The sequence below is a fragment of the Lissotriton helveticus genome, chromosome 1_1 (genome assembly GCF_964261635.1).
Source record: "Lissotriton helveticus chromosome 1_1, aLisHel1.1, whole genome shotgun sequence".
NCBI classification, from domain to species: Eukaryota; Metazoa; Chordata; class Amphibia; order Caudata; family Salamandridae; genus Lissotriton; species Lissotriton helveticus.
The window spans coordinates 1,993,216,120-1,993,237,247 of record NC_136057.1 but is presented as its reverse complement, the minus strand read 5'-3'; the positions used below and the strand labels follow the sequence as shown (position 1 = coordinate 1,993,237,247).

Below are 21,128 nucleotides of genomic sequence, written 5' to 3'. Positions count from 1 at the left end.
GATCGCCACCACCAATGGATGCATTGATTGCTCCTCAATATCTTCCCCTTCCGTGGAGCGCGCCCCAGTGTCCTCTTCCGAGCGTGTGCTCCGTGCAAGACAGCTGTACCTAGAACCCGCCGGACCTCTCAAGGCTGGGGATGCCGAGTTTCATCCCCGTCGACTGTCCGAATTAGGTGCAGAGTAGGGAGTCGTGTGCACCCTCCTACTGTCTCTCGCCCGTCTAGTTCGCTGTTTCTTTGGCCTCTCCCATTAAGACCCTGTCAAGGCCCTTCCCGCCGCCGAACCACATGTCTCCACCTCTGGGCGCCGGAATGGGGGGCGCTCCTCCAGCCATTGCCAGGCGTCCTCCGGGTGTAGGAAGAAGTGCTTCTTGTCTTAATATATGACCTTCAGCTTGGCAGGGAAGAGCAACATATACTGGATCCTCAGGTCCCTCAATTTGGCCTTCACCTCATCAAAGGAGCGTCTCTGCTTCTGCACCTCCTCGCTGTAATCCGGGAAGATCATGATCTGTGTGTTCTCCAGCCGGATCACCCCCAGTTTTCTGGCCTCTCGTAGTATCAGATCCTGATCCGCAAAGTTCAGGAAGTGGGCTATGACCGGTCGCGGTCTCGCCCCAGCCGGTGGCCTCGCCAGCAGTGCTCTGTGCGCCCTTTCAATCACGAAGCAATTTGAAAATGCCGCATTCGGGAAAGTCTTCAACAGCCACGATTGCAAAAACTCATACTGGTCCCTTCAATACCTTCTCTAAAGCCTACGAATCGGAGGTTGGTGCGGCGGGCCCTATTTTCTGCATCGTCCACCTTCCACATGAGCTGCTTGTGAGAGGCCTGCAACTCCGCAACATCCTTCTGCAGGCCGTGGATGACGTCCTCCGCCTCTCCCAGTCTCGTCACCGCCGTGGTCACTCGTTCTGTTAAATTCCGGAAGTCTTGCCGGAGCAGGGTGACCTCCGAGCCCACCGCTCCAATTTTGACCTCCAGGGCCGCCTGGATATCAGCTCTTGACGCCTGTATCGCTTCCATTAGGAGGGTCGTGTCCGATCGCGGCCCAGGGGGGTCTGCCACCGCAGACGCAGGGGGGGCATTTGCCTATCGATCCAGGGTCCCCTGGCGGGGGGTTCTGGCTGCCATCTCCTTTTTGCCCATTGTCTGTTCCTCAGAGGCCCGGGATGCGACGGCCACTTCTCCAGGCCGGTCCTCCCTTCCGACGTAACCCGTCCCGCGGGTCACTGCCTCAAATCCACTCCCTCGGCAATCCGGCGAGGCACAGCGCCGCCGGTCGGTGTATTCACCCAGCGCATACTCCCCTATCTACCCCCAGCTGAAGGGGGGGCCAGGAGGTAGGGGGGGCATGGGGAGAGGCTGCAGGTCCAACGTTGGTGCAGGTCCACAGTGTGGTGTCTAGCCGTCCACACCCGGCGCGGAACCAGGCGGGAATGGGGCCCTCAACGGACTGGATCTCTTTCAAGGGCACGGGCGCCTGAAGCCAGGCCCCAGGTAGCTCCTCTGTGGCGGATCAGGCGTCCGGTCTGCATCGCTCTGCCCCCACCGGATAGGCCGTGCCGCTGTCCCAATGCGGACTACGTCAGTCACTCCAGGCCAGTTGGCGCTACGTGAGGCCCCCGAGTTCTGGCACCACCTGGCGGGCCCTACCACCGTGTTTCAGCCCTATGCAGTGCCGCCATAGTCTCTATTCGGCCACCACCAGCGTCCGGGCACTCTCTGAAGGCGCTCAGCCCCGCCTCCTCAGGATTCCCCGCTCCAGAGCCCAATACCTCTCGGTGGTTTCTGCAGTGCCGCGTCCTTCCGACCCAGGTGCGGGCGCCGGTGCTGTCTTCCACCGGGGGTCGGACCCCCTCCTCCCGGGCCTCCGCTCCCGAAGCTCACCGCGGCCGCGCCAATCACCCTCCCGGAGTTCGCTCAGTCACTCCGGTATCGCCGGGACCCCCGCAGGTAGGCTCGGCGGGGGGGGGCGGCAGGTTCAAGCGTCCTAGGCTGCTCGGCTGCCGGTGCTGGGCCGCAGCGTTGTTCTCGGCCGCAGCTCCACCCGCACCTCCTCTCTCACCTTCTTAGGCCGCCATCTTGGAGCTCCGGCCGCGGCGGTCAGGATCTCCGCGCACCGCTGTCGCATTCCCCAATGCTGTTGGTTAGCCACAGTATCCCTGGGCTCTGCTGGACCCCAGGGAGTCAATTGGTCGCCAAAACGGGACTTCTTGACCCCCGTAGAATCGCTGGATCATGTCTGCTCGCCGGAGCAACGGTGAGGTCCGACTTACATGGCCATGCTGTTGGCCACGCCCCCTCCATTCCTCAGTACTTCTCTCCTCCCATCCCATCAGTGCTGCTGTTCGAGGAAAAACATACCTGTAAAGTATCTACTTATGTAAGACACTTTAGAAGGATTACAGTGCATGTGTGTGCCCGCGAAAGGAACTCCAGCTCCTTCTCCTTTAAATGTGATACTTTATGCATGTGAAAGAGTCCTCAAGGCAGAAACAAAACAAATAACCACAGCTGCGTGAAGGGAGAAGGACTTTTTCAGGTTGATCACATAAGGTCTGATGACAGCTGTGCTGTCAAGATAGACCCAATTAAGGCTGCTGCAATGTGAAAGAGGCGTTGAGATGCGCAATGTGACAGTCTTTGAGATACTCAATGAATACGGATTATCTCCAAATTACGGTCAATCTAGTGAAGTTTATGACTGTAGCTCTGCCATTTCAGAGGAGTAGAGGAGAGAAAAAGCTAGTTAACTGTGTATGATTACTAGTTTTTACAAGCTGCCTGGATAGCATATAAATTGAAAAGTTGGCTTTTGAAGCTTTTAATGTATGTAGCTGGTTTTATTGTTTTGGAAACACTTTGTACGAGTTTAATTAAATAACAATAAATTTGATTTGACATGCTTGAGGGCACTCCCATCTCTCGAGCAAAGGGAAGTTGCTTGCTTGAAGTACGGGGACATTGACCCCCCTGCTGGCCTAATTTCATAAAATACCCTGTAAATATTTTAGTTGTTGTGCATGAAACGGATTTCCTCACAACTAGCATCATATTTTCCTAAACTAAGTAAATTCAAATATCAATGTTATTGGCCTAGAATAAAATAAGTCATTTCATGAATTCTGTTGTGTTGTTAATTACATTCATATCAACATTTGAGGGGGGAGGTTGTCTTTTTCCTCAGGTTTTATGTGCAATTATTTATCATCCTAATACCACTGTGCAAAAATGTGGATCACGCCTTTCTCGGTGGTACATGTTGTTGGGATAATCTGCCTTCAGGAAAACGTAATTTGGATGTTGGGAGACTTTTGTTTTATTAATGCGAATACACTATGCCTTTTCATGTAAAATTCCATATAATTTACTTTCATCAAACGTTGCCAGTCCGTCTCTAATGGAATGTTTAGGCTTGAATTCTCCTGAGGTCTGATTGTAGGCTTGCAGTGCTATTCCTATAGTTACACTGGTCTCTTTGTTCCAGGACTCAGCTGTCAGTCACACAAGCAAATCAAGGAAGACACAAATGGAGGCCTACTGGAATGCTCCCAGCAATGCACCACAGCACATCCAGTTTATGTGAGTCGGGAGATTCTTGGGGGCGGAAGTCTATATAGATAACAGCTCAACACGAGCCGCATCTGCAAGTACAAGTGTTTAAGTTAATCAGCTACTCATCACCCAACCTTGTTTGCATGTGTTCATTCAGTTACTTCGTTTTAAGGGTATCGAGGTTGCTTAATTCACATTGCCATGCCTTGTAATTACTTCATAAAGTACATATTTGCACTATCCCTAAAGTAAGTAGCCTCTTTCATTGGTTAGGTAAAGCTGTGCGGACAGTACACTGATCTTCGCTCTTGCCGAATGCTGAGGACCTGCATTATTGCAGACGTCTTACTGTTTGCCGAAAACACATTTTTAAGTTGAGGCACCGGTCTGGAGGCTTAAAGACAATTTAGTTGGGAGTGTGTTGAACTTGAACTTATAGAGCAGTGATGGTAAACGTAAAGCACTGCTCAAGGTTCCAAACCCTTCATGTATAATAAAGACTTTATTACACTTCATCTCCTACAAACATGATGGTTATTTTCAGGTAGAACATTATCTAGGGCAGGGATGAGAAGATTAAGAATATGTTAAAGATTCCAGAACTCTAATGTTGACTTTCCGATTCCTTGGGGTGCTAGTGCAGCGACAGTGCGCCTAGATATGGAACCGTGATGACAAGATTGAAGTAATACTACAGCTTGAAGTCTAATTCTAGGCTGTTGTACAGTGGCTCTCGGTAACTGGGATGGTGGATCTTTGAAGTAGTACCTCTGCTCTATACGAATGATCTGGATAAGTAATTATGGCTCAAGAGTAGTACCAGTGAGCTTTGAAGTTGTACTCCTGGTGTACAGCTGGGATGGATAGATTGGTGTCTCAAGAAATGATCTAGTCTTGTTAGTAAAATAGGTAATCCACAACGCAAAATGGAATTTAAGGTTCTGTGCCGGGATGGGTGTAGCTACACAGGATCTTCAGTGATTGGGAACTCCAAGCTAAATCTCTGACTCGAATTGAAACTCTGCATTAAAGTAAATTATAGGCTATGCATATAATTAAGTGATAATGTTTTCGAATTCATATAGAATATCCCACAGAAGGATGTACGTCGTTACAACGCATACTTTTACAACGCATGCCTTTACGACGCATTACGTTACAACGACTTGCGTTGGGGGGCGCTTGATAGTGAATAGTTTAATTTACTATTCCAACTCCAGTCCCCGTGGATAGTAGGGAAGGTGTTGGATAGTAAATTAAAACTATTCCCTATCCTAGAGCGCCCACCAGCGCAAGTCGTTGTAAAAGTTGCGTTGTAATGGTTGCCTCGTAAAGGTACTTCGTTGTAAAAGTTGCGTTGTAAACGCTGTTCCCCCCCCCCCACAGAAAGGGGTATATGAAGATGCTTTAGTCTTTCTCCACTATGAAAACTGTTTGCAGTCCACCATAATCTAACAGAAGAAAAATGTAAGGATTAAAGAAAACTAAATTCTATTCTGATAGAGATGTTAAACCACAGATTCTTCACCATTTGTATATTCCGCTAAGCATCAGACTGGATCCAGAAAATCTTAAGCGGTACTCCTCTGGACTGACAGGTAGCACCCTGCGGCTCCCCATGAACGTTGCTCTGCTCCAGAAATGACATGCAGGGCCTATGTAGGCGTCATCCATGCACGTGACATCAGTTCTTTTCTCTCTGTGCCAACAGATGCAGATCGCGAGTTACTCCTCAATTCTTTCAAGACCATAATTTCATCCCCCAGCCCATAAATCTTTATACAGTGTCCAAGGGAAAATGTTACCACCTTTTCAGAATGTTGCAAAGGAATGTTTCTGACACACCTGCATGTGGTGTGCCTGGGGTCAGATCACGACCCCAAGACCTACAGGGATTGCACCTTGATGCACCCCAATGCCATTCTGAATCAAGAAGCAAAGCTGTTCGTTGCAATCCACTGTAAAAATCCATGCCATGAACAGTTGAGGTCCAAGGGTAGGTCCTGGTCCTGCTTTGGACTCTGTTCCCATGACAGATTTCTGTCCCAGTCAAAACCTGTTGGTGAGTCGAACAAAAAACACAAAGTCCATATGAAACTCTGCTCCTTCCTGTCACTTTCGAACTCCTGAGAAGGCACGAAGGTGTCAGTGTGCCTCCCAGTCCTGAAGCCATTCTCCTTTGGAGCCAATTGTAACACTTGTTCCAAGGAAACGTGAATTTTTGGGGTCGTCAGGGACTCCAAGCAAAGAATTCTATAATGCCATGCTGCAGCTTTTTTGGCACATTAGCGGCTCTCTAGAATGCCTTTGGGCCCCAAGGAGCAGAGAGTTCTCATAACGGGGCTTCTCCTGACATGTCAGCCCATGGTGCCAGTTGAGCCCACTGGTTTCATTCTGGATTTTGAACATCACCGGTGCCATATTCCATGCCGGAGCATTATATGGCCAGCACTGTCGACACCGGCCAGCTCATAGTGCTGTCTGGTACTGCCCAACCTCAACAGAGGCTGCATGCTTCTATCATGGAGCCACAGCGTACTGACCACCCATCTGATTCTGATACTATGCCTTTTCCCTTCGGAAAAGTGTATGTCTTACATGAATTGTTTGGCACCGATTTGGATAGCGGTGGCTGTGATGCTTGGGCCGCATTTGCCCAGCCTAATCTTGAGGACAATTGATAAGAAGACCTCCCTGAGGCAATGGTATGGATACTTCCACAGGCCCTGCCACAGAGTAAAGAGTAATGTGTGTGCGGAATTTGGCAGAGGTCCTTGATCTTTATCTCCCTACTCGGGAAGTTTAGATCAGTGTCCTAACTAAGGTGCTTCAGCCTAGTCATACACGTTCCGAACCACTCCTTCCCTCAAATGAGGCTCTTACAGACCAACGTCTGTGGACCGGATATAAACCCCCTACCATGGATTCTACCATGGATTGTACTGGTTGAGCCTTTAGCACCAGCGTGGCCTTCGTAGGCCTGTCTAGATGCGGTCCACTGACATTTTTGGGAGATTCCCTGGTCAATCTTATGGACATACCTTTCAATGGTTCCCATCTTTCAGGAAAAACGTTGACTGTCCTGGTATTTTTTAGGGCTAGCAGGGCCACAGATTGCTGCCTGGGGTTGTCTGGTTCTCCACACCACCAGTTTCGCGCCTCTGTGGCTATTGCAGGGGCTTTCAGTACCGCCAGAAGATGCAACCAGTACAGCAATCTCCCCCAGACCTTTTGTGGCTGTGACTGCAGTACCCAGAGACCATATGGACAACACAGGAGTAGCCTCCAACCCAGTCTTTCACTGCTCCAGCTGCCGCAGCCCCCAAGCTTCTTTAGCATGCCCTTCACTGCACAGAGCCACCATTTATGAGGCAGGATCTGACATTCTCTGTGAGGGTGGCAGACGATAACTTTGGACAAGTGGTTCTTGCAAATTGTTCAGTCGAGTTGCTCCTTACCATTCCTTGCAAATCTGTTGCACATTCCACCATTGTCATACCAGTTGACAGAGGACCATCTATCCCTATTGGAGCAGGAAGTGCAGGCTCTTTTGGCCAAAGGAGCCATAGAGGGTGTAGGCACCAGAAATTGGTAGTGTTTGTTACTCTCACGACTTCGTGATGCCAAAAAAAGACAGCGATCTCAATCCCACCTTGGACCTTTGCCCTCTCAATAGCTTCGTGGGAAAGGAAAATTTAAAGATGTTCCCCCTGGCCCAGTCCTCCTGGTCTGCCCTCATCCCTGGAGACTGGATGGTACTGCTGGACCTGCGGGATGCTTATTTCCAGATCCCTGTCCTGCAGACCCAGAGATGTTGCTTGTGGTTCATAGTGGGCCCGGGAATATTTCAATTCGCTGTGCTCCCGGTTGTCCTTACCAGTGGTTCTCAGGCGTTTATTAAAGTGATGGCTAAGGTCAGTGGTCCCAGTCTTTCCCTACTTCAATAACTGGTTGCTGAAAGTGGGCTTGCCCAGGCAGTCGTTACCACCTCAAGTTTATGCTTAACCTGCTGACCTCGTTGGAGTTCACTATCAATGTGTCGGTCACACCTGACTCTTCAGCAGATGCTCCCTTTTATCAGAGCCATTCTGGACAAAGTGCTGTTCTGTGACTGTCTCGTGGACTGGGAAGTACAGGACATTGGGCTATGATTATGATGTTTTAGCGTCTGTTCTGGATTTCAGTGAGATGACTGTGAGGATGCTGGAACTGATGGCCTCCTGCATCCTGGTGGTGAAGCACCCCACATTGCACCTGCAAGCTCTGTAGTGGGACCTAAATCCCAGTGGACACAGCACCAGGGGAACCACTGTCGGAGGAGACTGCAATGGTGGCTACTGGACCGGGATCGAAATGGGCAAACTAGTCTGCTCACCCACTTGGAGCTAGGAGTGGTGACTGATGCATCACTTGTGGGTTGGATTGACCTCCTGGGAGAGGTGGAGATCAGAAGTCTCCAGTGGTGGATCGACTTTGCATCAATTTGTTGGAGCTCCGAGCCATCCGTATGGCATTGAAAGCTTCCCTTCCTTCCATGAAATGGAGCCTGTTGCAGATGCTCATGGATAACACCACCACCATGTGGTATTGCAACAAGCAGTCTAGGATGGGTTTGTGGACCCTGTGCCGGGAGACCCTGCACCTTGGAGGCCCTGCACCTCTGACATGGCTGGAATGGCAGGAGATTTTCTTGCTGGTTTGCCACCTAGCGGGATCTCTGAACATCCGGGCAGACAAACTCTACCATTTATACCTGACAGATCATAAATGTCTGTTACATCTGGAGGTGATGCAAGGACTCTTCTGTGAATTTGAAAAACCTTGGCTCAGTCTTTTTGCAACTGCCAAAAGCTTGTAATGTTGGCTCTTTTGCACATTGGAGTTTCCAAGGTGTCTCTCACTTGAAGATTCACTCTGCATAGATTGGAACTTGGGACTGGAGCGAAGAAAGGCAAGGCAGTGCAGAAGAGGACCATCTCTTGCTGAACCGTGCTCTAAATGAATTTCTGCAATTTGTTGGCCGTAAAGCAGTATTCAGAGAGCATACGGGATCGCTCCTCCAGAGCCAAAACTGCTACAACTGCATTGGCATGCAGGGTGCCTGTCATGGATGTTTGCCAGGCGGCTATGTGGATGTCCCTCCATGCATGCAGAAAGCACGATTTTCTGCATATTACTTGCTGAGTCCTGCAGGACTCTTTGGTTTGATCCAGTTCAGACCCACCACCTGGCAGGTACTTACTTTGGTAACTCCTATTTTTTAAAATACTCTAACCGCCGGTTCCTCACTGACTGTTCCATCCTCCCTTTTCTGTGAACTTGACTCTTCTCGTTTTAAAGGTTTCTATTAGAGATCTGCATCCTGGTCACTACCAATCTGGAGTTTCTATTTTATGCCTGAGGGCACCGACAGTTGAGAAAGCAACTGATGTCCATGCATATGGACAGTGTGATGCTTAGGGGAAATATTCAAAAGTTGAGAAATCGGCAGTTAGAGTAAACACCAGAGGTTAGTAATGGCTCCATGATATCCCAAATGTTCTTAGGAAAAGCTAATGTTAAGTATATTTGGTTAAATCATTTTGAAGTTTTTTTAGTCTTTGGGATTTTGCGTTCTAATATCTTAAATGTTCTGCATTTTCTTTATATTAATCAAATAAAAATGATAAAAGTCCTGTTTTAATTGTGCTTCTCTTTTAGGTTCTCTGTGGTTGAAAAATATAAGATCTACTGGGTGAAGCTTCCTGGACCCATTATTTCACAGACCAGTGCACCTCCAGTGACTAAGAGCCCTAAACCAACTGGTGTTCCATTGACTTCGGAAGCACGATCCCATCTAATAAAACCGGTGATTGTTATTTTCTATGATATCTGCCACCAAGATGCCATCGTGCTGGCAAATAATGTCCAGTCACTGTAATAGAATGCACCATACAAAGGCACAAAAAGGAATTTGATCTACTATCACCGCCCAGATATTGCATGCCAGAAAGACTTGCCCTTTGCGTGTACCTTGAAATCGCCAGTATACACACGCACAGGTTTTAGATTTTTTTTGTTGTTTTAATCTAATTTAGGCTTGTACTTTTTAATTAATAATCCCATCCTCCTAAAAACCTAAGGTCTGATTTTAGAGTTTGGTGGATGGGTTATTCCATCACAAACGTTACTACTAGCCCATGCGCCGCATTACAAGAGCCATTGGATATAATGTATGTATAGTACAGAGTATGGGATATCTATCACCTTTATGACAGAGTAAGCTGTCCCTCAAGCTCTTAAATCAGACCCTTAGTCTGTTAAAACCAGTCTTTAGTTACATTTAGGCAAACAACAAAACAGTAAAATGTAATAGAAATAAACAAAATACATTGAATGAAATTACTAAAGTGTAATGAGTTTCAGAAACGTGGTTCATGTCCGATCTCCTGTTTCTTCTGTTCAGTTCAATTAAGCTCCTGATGGCTCCAGCTTTAATATACCCTATTGCTTTCTTCTTGCACCTGAAATGTTGCTTAACTCTAACTCTTTTAAATGTATCTATCGCCTGCCCCAGTTCCGCCTGCTTCTTGCTTCACTTTTTTGTACATCTTTCAAATTCCTCTACTCCCTCTGTTTTTTTAAAATCCGATTCTGTTTGGTTGCACATTCTAGAATGTTCTTTTCACAGTTTATTTCTATAGGTTTTGGGATGTAATAAATACCACCTTCAGAGGTTCAGACTTTGCTGGTAGGAAGTCTGAGCTTGCAAGTTTTCTTTTCTCTGGTCCTTTTCCTTTTCTTTTCTCTGCCACCCACTTTCCTTTTTCTTTTCTTTCTTTTTCATCAGTTTTGGCATAGTTTAGAACAATACCTCTGCAGCCAACCGCAGGTCTCTTTCAAAAGTGATTTTTTTCCCCGAGTATAGCCAGAGTAGCTAATTATATTCCCACCGTTGAAGAGCTATGTACTTGTGTTGGAGGCCACTGGATTTATACAACTAGGGATATGAAAGTGTTTTACAGCTTCAAATAATCAAAGGAATGCAGACCATTGCAGACTTATATTTTGAATCTGTATATCTGCAGTCTCAATCTGAGTTTGCTGTACTAAGTGAGTTGCATGGATCATGTTCCTCTTGAGGAAACCACTTACATTTTCTTACTTTTTCACAATGACACCACTGTCATCAGAGTGCTTATTAAAGCCTTCCACAAGGCAACCTTGCATCAAGTACTTTGAATGATCTTCCACACTTGTACTTTTCCTATAATAATAGGTTCGGAGTAATTATTTGTGTAATGTGTTTTGGAGAAATGCATTTCTGTTTGTATTTTTTTGGACAGTAGCTTGTCTATTTAAACTCTCTAATTTTCTGCTCATCTTCACAGTTTAATTCTACAGGATGTGGAGTTTCTAAGTTCTGTGTGACGAATCCTTCACTCTGTGACCCTGAAACAGACTCCCAGTGTTTCTTCCTCTCCTTCAAAGCAGAAGGTGACTCTGTGCTGATTGAAATGAGTGGTCCAAGTGATGGCTACATTGCCTTTGCTTTTTCGCATGACCAATGGATGGTTCGTATTTTATTTGAAACTGTATGTCAATTTAATACATTCCAGATACACAAAAAGTAGACTCCTGCCTCTGCTTGAGTGGTGAAAACATAATTTGTGTCAAATACACATTGTTTTAAAATGGTTTGCCGCCTTCAGTTTCATATTTTAGGTGGTAGAGCTTGTTCCTCGGTCAAATCTGCATTTGTAGTGTAGGGGCTGGAGAGTTACGTGTGCAGTTCGGTGGATGTGCTGTTACCAAAAGCGATGACCTGGTGTCTTCTGCTGTTATTAACCGTAGCCAGACTGGTTCTGGAATTTCAGTGTTCACCCCATCAATCAGAGATGGATTTGAATATAGTGAGTGCTGTTCACCTGAACTAGGAGCCCACAGGTATATATTTTTGAGTTGGGGAAACGAGTGGAGTGCCCCTGAAGTATCCTGAAAGTGACCCTTTGGAATGCCCCTCTCTAGAAATGTTGGCTAGGATTACCATGAAGTGTTTCATCCATTGTGTATTGCAGACATTTGAACCGATTGTTTTGTAATTGCATTTATATAGCGCTTAGTACCCTGGACGAGGGGTTGGCTGGCTTTTAGAATGGGAAGCAAACAGCTTTGGATCCCATGGTTAGTGGTTAGCCCAGTGTTATTGGTTATTGTTAGTTATTGGGTTTAATCTTGTGCGCCCAAGCAAGCCATTCCATGTATTTATTCCAGTTTCTTTGTGGAAGATTAATTGGTGTGATCATTAGTGGGGGTTAGAGGAGTTTATGCAAATGGTTGGTGGGGTTTTGCAGACAAGCTGGAGCAGATTAGGCATTATTAGGTTTTTGCGCGTACAAATTTCAAATGAGGAGAGGTTGTGAGCTTTGATATGCGATGTGGACAGTTTTCAGAAATACAATCCTAGATATTAAGGCATGCTGTGACTTTGAGAGGCAGAGTGAAAATTAGGGGCATTTGAAAGAAAAAATGAGCCCACAGAAGCTTTAAGTAAATGTTAGTCTCTTGCCAGATTTAGAAATCCAGAAGGATTCTTTTTTGAGATGGCATACAAATTGGGGGTGCAAAACTGTAGAAAGAAACAACCGAATTAGCATGCGATGTTGGTGATAATGTTGGGTACCTTTTTTTTTTTTTTTTAAACCTTTATTGTACAGAAAGTGCTCACAAATACGGGCCTACAACCCAGCGGGCTGGCCACCACATAGCAGGAGCATAATCAGCAGTATAAAACAAGAACACAGGAGATATAGGCCGAAAGCCATAGAGCAACCAGCATGGACAGGATATGTGAAGGTTGATTTTCTATTATGGGAACGGGAAGTACAGGATCATGACGGGCAGTGAGTCAAGCAAAAAGGGAGGGGCCGTGGTGAGCCGCGAACAGGCGATCATAGAAAGTACAGGATAAATCCAACAAGAACTAAACGTATCGGTAAATACAATCCCAACGGAAGTACCACAAGGAGAGGCAATGGCGCTCGCCGTCCAGCGCCCACCCACCACAGCTTCAACCAGACTTAACAAACGGATGTGAAAAAAGAGCCCATCGTATCAATCAATACGGTACACACCCCAATAAAAGGAAGGAAATCCCCCACGAAAGAGGGAGGGGAAGGAAGAAAAAAGAAAAAGGAAGGGACTCCCCCTCAAACATGTGCCCCCCGGCGACGAAGCAGGAAAACATAAACCGGTACATGGCATAAATTGAAGATCAGTGACAGAACACGCAGTGAGCCATAATCACAATAAGACCGGCAGGCCAGTGCATCAGAAACACCCCAGGGGGACACATGACGAGACGGAGTCCCGAAAAAGAGAATACTTAAGAGCCATAGAACAAAAAAAAGGAGAAAAAAGGGGGGGGAAAAGACCCCCCAAAGTGACAGACCCCCCCACCCACCCCGCAAGCCCACCCTGCACCCCTGCAGAAGGCTATGGCCTACCCCCCAGCAGCGTGCCTGTCGCCCTAATTAGAACCCGAAATATAGAAGAGCAAAGGCAAGACGGAAACCTAAGACAAAAAAAGAGGGGGGAGGGAAAGGGAAAAGGGAAGAAAACGCACGGGAGAGGGCCAAGGAACAGAATTATCAGCATCCACCCACCCGCCTGAGAAAAAGGCAGAGCCCTCGGGAAGTCAAAAAAGTATCAGGATACACTCCATGAGCATCACAAATTCACACATAGTCATACCGTTACATGCCGATCATCCAACCAGTACAAGACTACCGCACACAGAGGCAAGTTCGTCTCAGCCCTGTCCTTGTTTGTCCAAAGTTGTAGTCGTCTGATTCACTAAGAACCAGACCACGAAGAATAGAAGGCAAAGAACAGGGAGAACAAACGGCAGTCCCAATAAGATACGTGGAGTAAAACCCGGATGATCCGGAAAAGTCAGAGAACATCTCACGCAATGCAGGCACAGTTGCAGGGACAGTTCGAGAAAAGCCGACTCAGCGGGGCCGGCACAGGAGCCAGGGTCGGCCATTCGATGCGAAGAGAGGCAGAAAGAACCATCGAGTCCAGTCCAGACGGGATCCGGCCCCCGGACCAGTGGCGCCGGAGATAGCACAGGACGATGAAGGGCAACGGAACTCCGCACACCCACAGACGCAGCCGTCGCCGGGCCCATGCTTCCCAGGATAGTTCCAGCCGCACCCTGCAACGGCGACGAAGCCGCACCCAGTTCAGGGGGCCCGAACGGCCCGAAGAGAGGATCCACCTCCAGAGTGACAACGGGTGCGGCCACCGAAGCTCGCCAGGAGTGTAGGGCGTCCAGGATATCCTTAAGTGTAGGAAAACCTTTACAGTATCCGGCACCCGGGCCATGCGGCGGGCCTCCAGCGCTCGTCCAGGCCCGGCTGAGACATTCAGGGTCGGCCGCCATCTTGGAAGCCCGGCGGGGCCGCGGCGTCCGTCAACCCCCGTCCGGGCAGCAGCGAGGCAAATGAAGACCAGCCGACCGGCAGCAGGGCACCTCCAGAGCAGGAAGGGGGGCCACCAGAAGAAGGGGGATCGCCGGCTCCCCAGTGCCGCCGGTCCTGTTCTCCGAGTCCGGGCGGAGGAAATCAAAATGGCCGGACCGGAGAACAAAGGGGGAGCAAGCCGAATGTACGGTCAGCCCCGTCAACGGAAGGCAGCGCCTCCACCCAAGGCCACCGGCCCACCGGAGCCGGCCAGCAAGTCACAGCCGGCCTTTACGCACAACGGCCTCTACGACCGCGTCCACAGCGCCATCAAGGGCCGACCAGCGCGCTCCGCCCCGTCCGGGCGCCGCCGAGAAGATCCAGGCCAGCCCGCTCCGGAGGCCCCGAAGCGAGCGGGAGCGACGTGCAGGATCCACGGCACCCAAGGACAACCAGAGCAAAAGGTGAGTGCCTGCAAGGTGTCTTAGCACTACAGCATAGCAAAGAGGACTTCCCGGGGCAGGATAACAGCAGGATAGACGATAAAAACAGCAATGTTGGGTACCTTTGACAGCCATTAGAATAGGTCTAACAGTCTGTATGCACTCCTGTTAAGTTATATTTAATGAAAATGAAGTTTTTACATTGCCTGAGCATGCCACATCCTAGCGAATGTTGTACATACATATCGGAGCATTGCCTGTAATTTCTATTACTCTCCAAGTACCTTTTTCACACCATTGACCATCTCATTCTATTCATACCCTGGAAAAGAGTATGGGCACCACAAGGCATTTGGTAGGACAATTTGCCGCCTTAGTTGTTGATTAATCTCTGATGTTAAAAGTTGGAAACTCCTCCTCTGTTCTGGGGCATCTGAGGAGTATGTTTTAGTTTCATCTTCGTAAAGACCATGCATGGAGTCTCTACAAGTACACTATGATCAAAAACCCACCTTTATGTAGCTGAAAATCTGAATAGGTGGCTGAACTTTGCCTTCATTTGAAACATACTATTCCCTCTATTTTCTGCTGCAGCCTACACATATTTGTTTACAGTGGTAGCTCATCCAAGCTGGTTTTGCATGCCAAAGTGCTCGTGGTTTACTTTAATTCACCTCTGTAAGCTAGACGGCTTTGGGAATTTTGTAATTGTAATATTCTTTCTTTATTCCTGCCACTAAACCTGGGAATGTTGCCTGTGTCCTTGATGCAGCCAGCAGATAGAGGTACCACAGCCTTTGCATAGGTTCCTGAATCCTCAATCACTTCATTTAGAGATGTTAAACTCCGCTCAGTAGCTAGTAGAATGGCCACAAAAAGGATCACATTTCATTTATTTTGCACTCACATGGTTGGTTTCTAACGGAGACAAGTTCTTAGTTTAAGATTAGTTGCTTTGACATAGAAAGCAATTCACCGCAGGACATTTTTTTCCTGCCAAAAGCTTGGTATCACTGGTAGACTGTAGGTCTCCAGGAGTTGCACTAATTGGGCATCTAGAGGTTGCAAAATTCGATTTTGAAACCTGCTTCTCATGAAGATTGGAACGGTGACAAATTGAGTTTCTGTGAGAAACCAGTAGATCACTTTTTGTAATAGATTTGCAATATATTTGGGGTAATATAAGTTTCCAGGAAATGTGTGTTTTGGATTTAATATATTGAATGTTCAATGATTTGTCCCATTTATCTTTAATTGTTACAATGTAATGCAAGGTAGCAAATGGGTTGCATAAATTCGTTAAATAAAAGTGGTGCAGTGGACTTCAGTGTCATATACTGCAGGTTGTCTTTAGTGGCCCCAATTTATTGTTGCATCTAATCACTGTTGCAAGACCAAAAAAGTTAATAATTTAGTTCTGGTTTAATGTTTGTAGCATATTGTGAATAATGATTGGATGCAAGTTCTGTATAATTGAAAATGTAACTTCATGCTATGAAACTAATTTGATGTCTCTCAGTTATATCAAATGAAAAATGTTAGAGAAGTCTCCTTGTCACTTCGCAGAAACAGCATTAATTGCGGGGTTATGTAAGGGTATGAAGCAGAAATGTTCATTCTGGTAATTTTTTTATTTCTATTTTTATTTACAGGGTGGGGATGATGCTTATTTATGTGTAGCTGAAGACCAACAGATTCAAATAAATGCTGCATATTTGTCTGGTCGAACGTATCCAGACATGGACAGTGAGGTATTGTTATTAAAACATATGTTTTAAAGTAATGGTATACATATGTATATTTGCTAGATTACAGTCTGGTCCGTGCCTGGGTTTGTTCTAGGACTGTGTATGTTCTGACAAACTTAATCCTTTGAAAAGAGTACATTTCCCAACGTAAGATGTTTCACAGAACAACGGATTCCTGCTGTACATATCCTTACAGGTTACCTGTGCCTCCCGACAGAGGTGCTGTACCAGGCAATAAAATATGCAGTATAATAGTGATATATGGTGAATGATTCCCACCTCTTCTTTCTCTGCCTGATATTAGTCTGCAAAACCATGCACATCTGATCCTCACTCCTATGGGATGTGTAGGAAAGTTAAACTATAGGACTTCCTCTAAGAAAATTGTATATAGCAATGCTATTAGAAATAATGAATAAATGTTAAAAGTTCATAACCAAGTAGAACACAATCTAAATATCACAGTGCCACAAAAATACATGGAATCCATAATCTAAATCAAAGGTATTAAAACCACCAATTGGAATGCTTTTAAATATCAACTGTCTTTGGAAGTAAATTTAAACAAAGCAAGGTACTGACGATGGTTCTTCAAAAATAAACACAGGGGTAGCTGTGCATTCATTTTGGCAATGAAATAAAACCATTTCCTCCTAGAGAATTTAATTACAAGAGTGTGGTTTTAAGAAGATTATACCGTTAAAAAAACCTACTATATACTAGGAGTAAACGTTCTTTAAAAAGTATCTGTTAGACATATTTTTTATCTTCAAGATATAGTTATTCAGGCAGCTGAGTCTCTTTCACAGCCACATCATTTCCTTCATCCTCCGGGCTTTCATCCATCCACTCTAAGGTGAACTCGGCAGTAATGGGCATCAGTCCCTGAATGAACTAAGCAAAAGTTAGTGCCTTGCACCCCTGGGTTTTACTACATTTCTGACAACTTTCTTGTCTAACAGAGGTCCCGTACTTTAAAAGGCAATCAACAGTGCTTTGTGTCTCAATTCAGCAATATGACTTTTCAGACCTGGCTTAGTCCTCTATCCAGTCTCAGTCCAAGGTCAGACCACACCTTCCTTCAGAGGATCAAAGAAAGCCCCCACTCCTCTTGGACACATCAGCTCCCCATTCAGGGGTAATATAGGTCCTCTAAACCTGTGACCCATTGCCCAACATCTAGGGCAGCGGTCCGACCGCCAGATTACGATGCTGGTGGTCGGAGCACAGAGGGCAGTGGGGAAGACCGCTTCCTCCGTCAGGCTCAAGGAGCCTGATGGGGCGGCTGTCGGGCCATAATTCCTACAGCAGGGGGTGGGACCTGCGCAGGCACCGCTGTAGTTATTATGATGTCCATTTCCCGCAGCCTTTCCATAGTGGTCCCACCGCCATGAAAAGGCTGCCGGAAAGGATTTTTGGGGGCCCCTAGCAGGGCCCTGTCACCTGTGGGCCTCTGCTATGTGGCCTTGGGGGCACATGTGGTGCCCCCTCAAAAATCCATGCACCAAGGGCCATGCACCACATGGTGCTTGGCAAACGGTGAATGGACGTTTAAAACATTGTTTTCTATTGTGGCATTTGCTGCAGCCCTTTTTGGGGCCATAGGACAAGCCGCAATAGAAAGTCTTGTTTCCGACCACCTGCACGGCAGTTGCATCATAACCTGAGGAGTGGGACCTCTGACTACTTGTCAGGCGATCCCAATCTCGACTGCCATCGTAATAAGGCGCAAAGTGTGAACAAGGATGGAACCTGTCTCTGGACGTTTGTGCTCCAGTTCACAAGGGTCATCACCTGACAGATCAAGCTGCCCTATTTTGTACACAGACCAGGCTAAAGAGGATATGGTTGCTGCATGTTATAATGGCATTGGGAGCATAAAGGTGATGGACTGGAGTGTGGCCCATATTAACTTCTCATCGCTTAGATTTATTTGAGCTTTCTACCAAGCACTTTTTAAAATTTCTCTAAACTGTCAAGTTGGAGATTAAGACCCACTCTCGGTGGGGGCTTGACATTTCCTTATCCTAAGGAGAGCAGCCCTGACTGATTGTAAGGGATGAATGGTATATCTGTACATTGTACATCTCACAGCATTTTACAGTTTGATGAGTCGGTCCTTGGAGGAGGGGACCTAGTATCCGGTTACTGCTGTTGCTGCTAAGAATTCATGGCGACGACAAATGTTTCATAGAATGGCTGTGCTATAGAGGGGCCAGCCTGTTTCTAAGGGCAAAAAAAACGTTTTGTTGCAGAGAACAGCCTATATGCACTGGAGCATTGCATTCTGTATGATGAAAAAACAAATGACTATTGCTTTTGTCTCCTGAGGCAGAAGCTCCAGACTCCATGAATGTTCCTTCTTGAGCATTCAGTGTCACCTTTGTAGGACTTGGCCTGCTTACTTTCGGGCAACCACACCTCATCAGATGTAGTACACCAGGCCCTCCTGTCCAAATGAAGAGATTAGACCCTCTGTGGGTACAATAAGCATACGAACACACCTCAATAAATTGGACACAAATTGTTTCTTGTTAGATAGTCATGTTTTTCATCTTGTGATATGATGGCTTACTTAAAATATTCACTAGCTCACCTTAACACAATCTTTCTAGGACTCCGCAGTGATGGATAAGAAGGTAGCAGTTGCCAATACATAGACAACAACCTCTCCACAATGAGGCTACCCAAATTAGAATACATGGGGATATAAGAGCTTCTGCCCAGTGCTAGAAGAGAGAGCTATTGATTATGAAAGCTACAGTATGTGGGTGAGTGCACATCTTCCTTTGTGACTAGAAGACTGAGCTACTCAACTCCATGTCCTTCCTAACCTAACATGCATATGCAAAGGACATGCTATGTATACTCGCATAAGATTAGGGTGGGCATAGAACAGTCATTGAATTCCTCTCTTCCCCTCATTCATTTATCGAGTCGGTATTGCAGCAACTGTATTTGAACCAAATGAACTAGAGGTAAATGGTTAAGCCACCAGCATAGCCTCGTTCATCTCTTATTCAGGCCATATAACAACTTTCTATAAGTCATTTCAGAAGGACTCAAGAAAAAATCCCAATGTGCCCTCTGATTTTATTTTGCTTGATTTCCTGTGTATTTCTGGTTCTGGCAGAAGGGAAGAACAGCCCCTGAGAAGGGCTAGAAGTGTGCCTCTCATACATCGTGGGAGCCCCCACTCTTAGCAAACGAGGAGCTAAAAGGCAACCAAGCCTGTGCTTGGGTAGGAAAGCAAACAGCTGAGATACCATTGGTACTCTAAAGAAATAAAGAATCTAAGGAGTGCATGGTTTAAAGGCTAGCTGCTCCCTCATCACTCAAAAGTTAAATGGAACAATGCAATATAAAGACATTCATGGGCAATAGTGTAGAAAAGTAGTTGGGAAGAAGACCGCAGAATAGGTCAGGCCAAGGAGATGATTTACAGATTGGCGAATGGGCTACTCTGTCACAATATCCAACCCTCCTCATTGCAAGCTCCTTATATAATAAGGCACTTGTGATTAGTGAGATGGGATATCCATCATGTTGGGATGGAGTAACCTGTCCATCAAACTTGAAATCAGGCCCTTATTATCTATAGTTTAGTCAAGGAGTGGTTTCTGCACCCGGCAGTGGTCTAGCAGGGCCTTTTGGCAAAAAGGAAGATTCAACTAAGTTCTCATCTCTGCCACTCGTAGCTTTTATAAGCTTGTGTGGACTTTGCTTACCATTGCCTGGACTTATCGCTATACTTTTGGTATGGGAGTCACTGGGTGTGCATGGGCTCCAGGGAAGGGTGGGTCTACCAGACATTACGTCATGACCCTAGGTCTGGGAAGATCATATTCGCTATGTTGAAACTCACCGCTGTGGCACCTTGCTGACCATTGCACATCTTCACCAAAGGTGCCGTATTCTCCACTCACAGCTTCGGGAGTAGCTCCATTTGCCCGATTCCTGCTGCTTCTTCCACACTCCTAATATCCTGGTAAGCGGGAAGGGATTCTGGTAGGTGTGGTAGTGCTAAATTGGACACGCTGTGCCGTAACATTATTTGGCGCAAATAAGCTTTAGTAAAAACTATTAATTTAAATTGCCACTGTGCAGAAAATATAACGTAAAGCTCCATGCTAGCATTCTGCTGCAGATCAGTAAATTTTGCTTTTTATAGTCCAACTCTAAGCAGATGGGCACGATTGTTTAGTGTAAAAGCAAGGTAAGAGTACCAGAGTATATACCTCAGTGCTGGAATTGTCCTAACACCATTGCTCGCTAAAGTAGTGGATCCTACAACTATCCATTCGCGCATGGAGGATGTGAGAACAGAAATGTAAATCGTATTTTCCGTTCTTTATATTATGTAGGTTTCAAATCTTCAGATCGATTATTCTTGGATCCAGAATTACTCCAACTTCTTGGCAAATCTTCTATATTGTAAATTGTTCACATTAAAAAAGCTGCCTCTTGTACAACTTGTCAGGAAAAAATAGCCCATGAGATACACAGCTAAAGCTGAAGATACACCGCTACTACCGACATGCTTCATAGTAAAAACACGCTTTGCATCTACGATGCAGAAACTTGAGCTTTTTGCATCAAATTCTTTTCTTATGGATTAAAAATGTTCTTTACCACATCTCGCATACATTTCTCTGAGATTTTTTCCTAAAGTTACTCGCATCACTATCTGGCGTCAACCCCCCAACACACCAACCTCTCCCCCCACATCCCCCTTCCTATTTTCCAGGCCTATCTGTTTTCTCGCATAAAACAGATGGAGAGATGGACTTTTTAAATTTGAAAAAATTACGATAAAGAATATTTGCTAAGAAGTTGTAGTAGTTTGAATTGCTTAATAGATTGACATCTAGTTGATATGATCTGAAACACTATTGTTTGGTGTACATTTACAGCTGATGTACTAAAGTTGCA

At 46.2% G+C, this 21,128-nt stretch overlaps 1 protein-coding gene across 2 annotated transcripts in view; it reads left to right on the top strand.

The window, feature by feature from the left end:
• FRRS1 (ferric chelate reductase 1) overlaps positions 1-21,128 on the top strand; it is a 293,084-nt gene that overhangs the window by 119,099 nt on the left and 152,857 nt on the right. For both annotated transcript variants that reach the window (XM_078644299.1, XM_078644307.1), the window contains exons 4-7: positions 3,493-3,587; positions 9,261-9,408; positions 10,931-11,113; positions 16,101-16,199. In XM_078644299.1, coding sequence (XP_078500425.1) covers positions 3,493-3,587; positions 9,261-9,408; positions 10,931-11,113; positions 16,101-16,199 — 525 coding nt within the window. The remainder of the gene's footprint in view (positions 1-3,492; positions 3,588-9,260; positions 9,409-10,930; positions 11,114-16,100; positions 16,200-21,128) is intronic.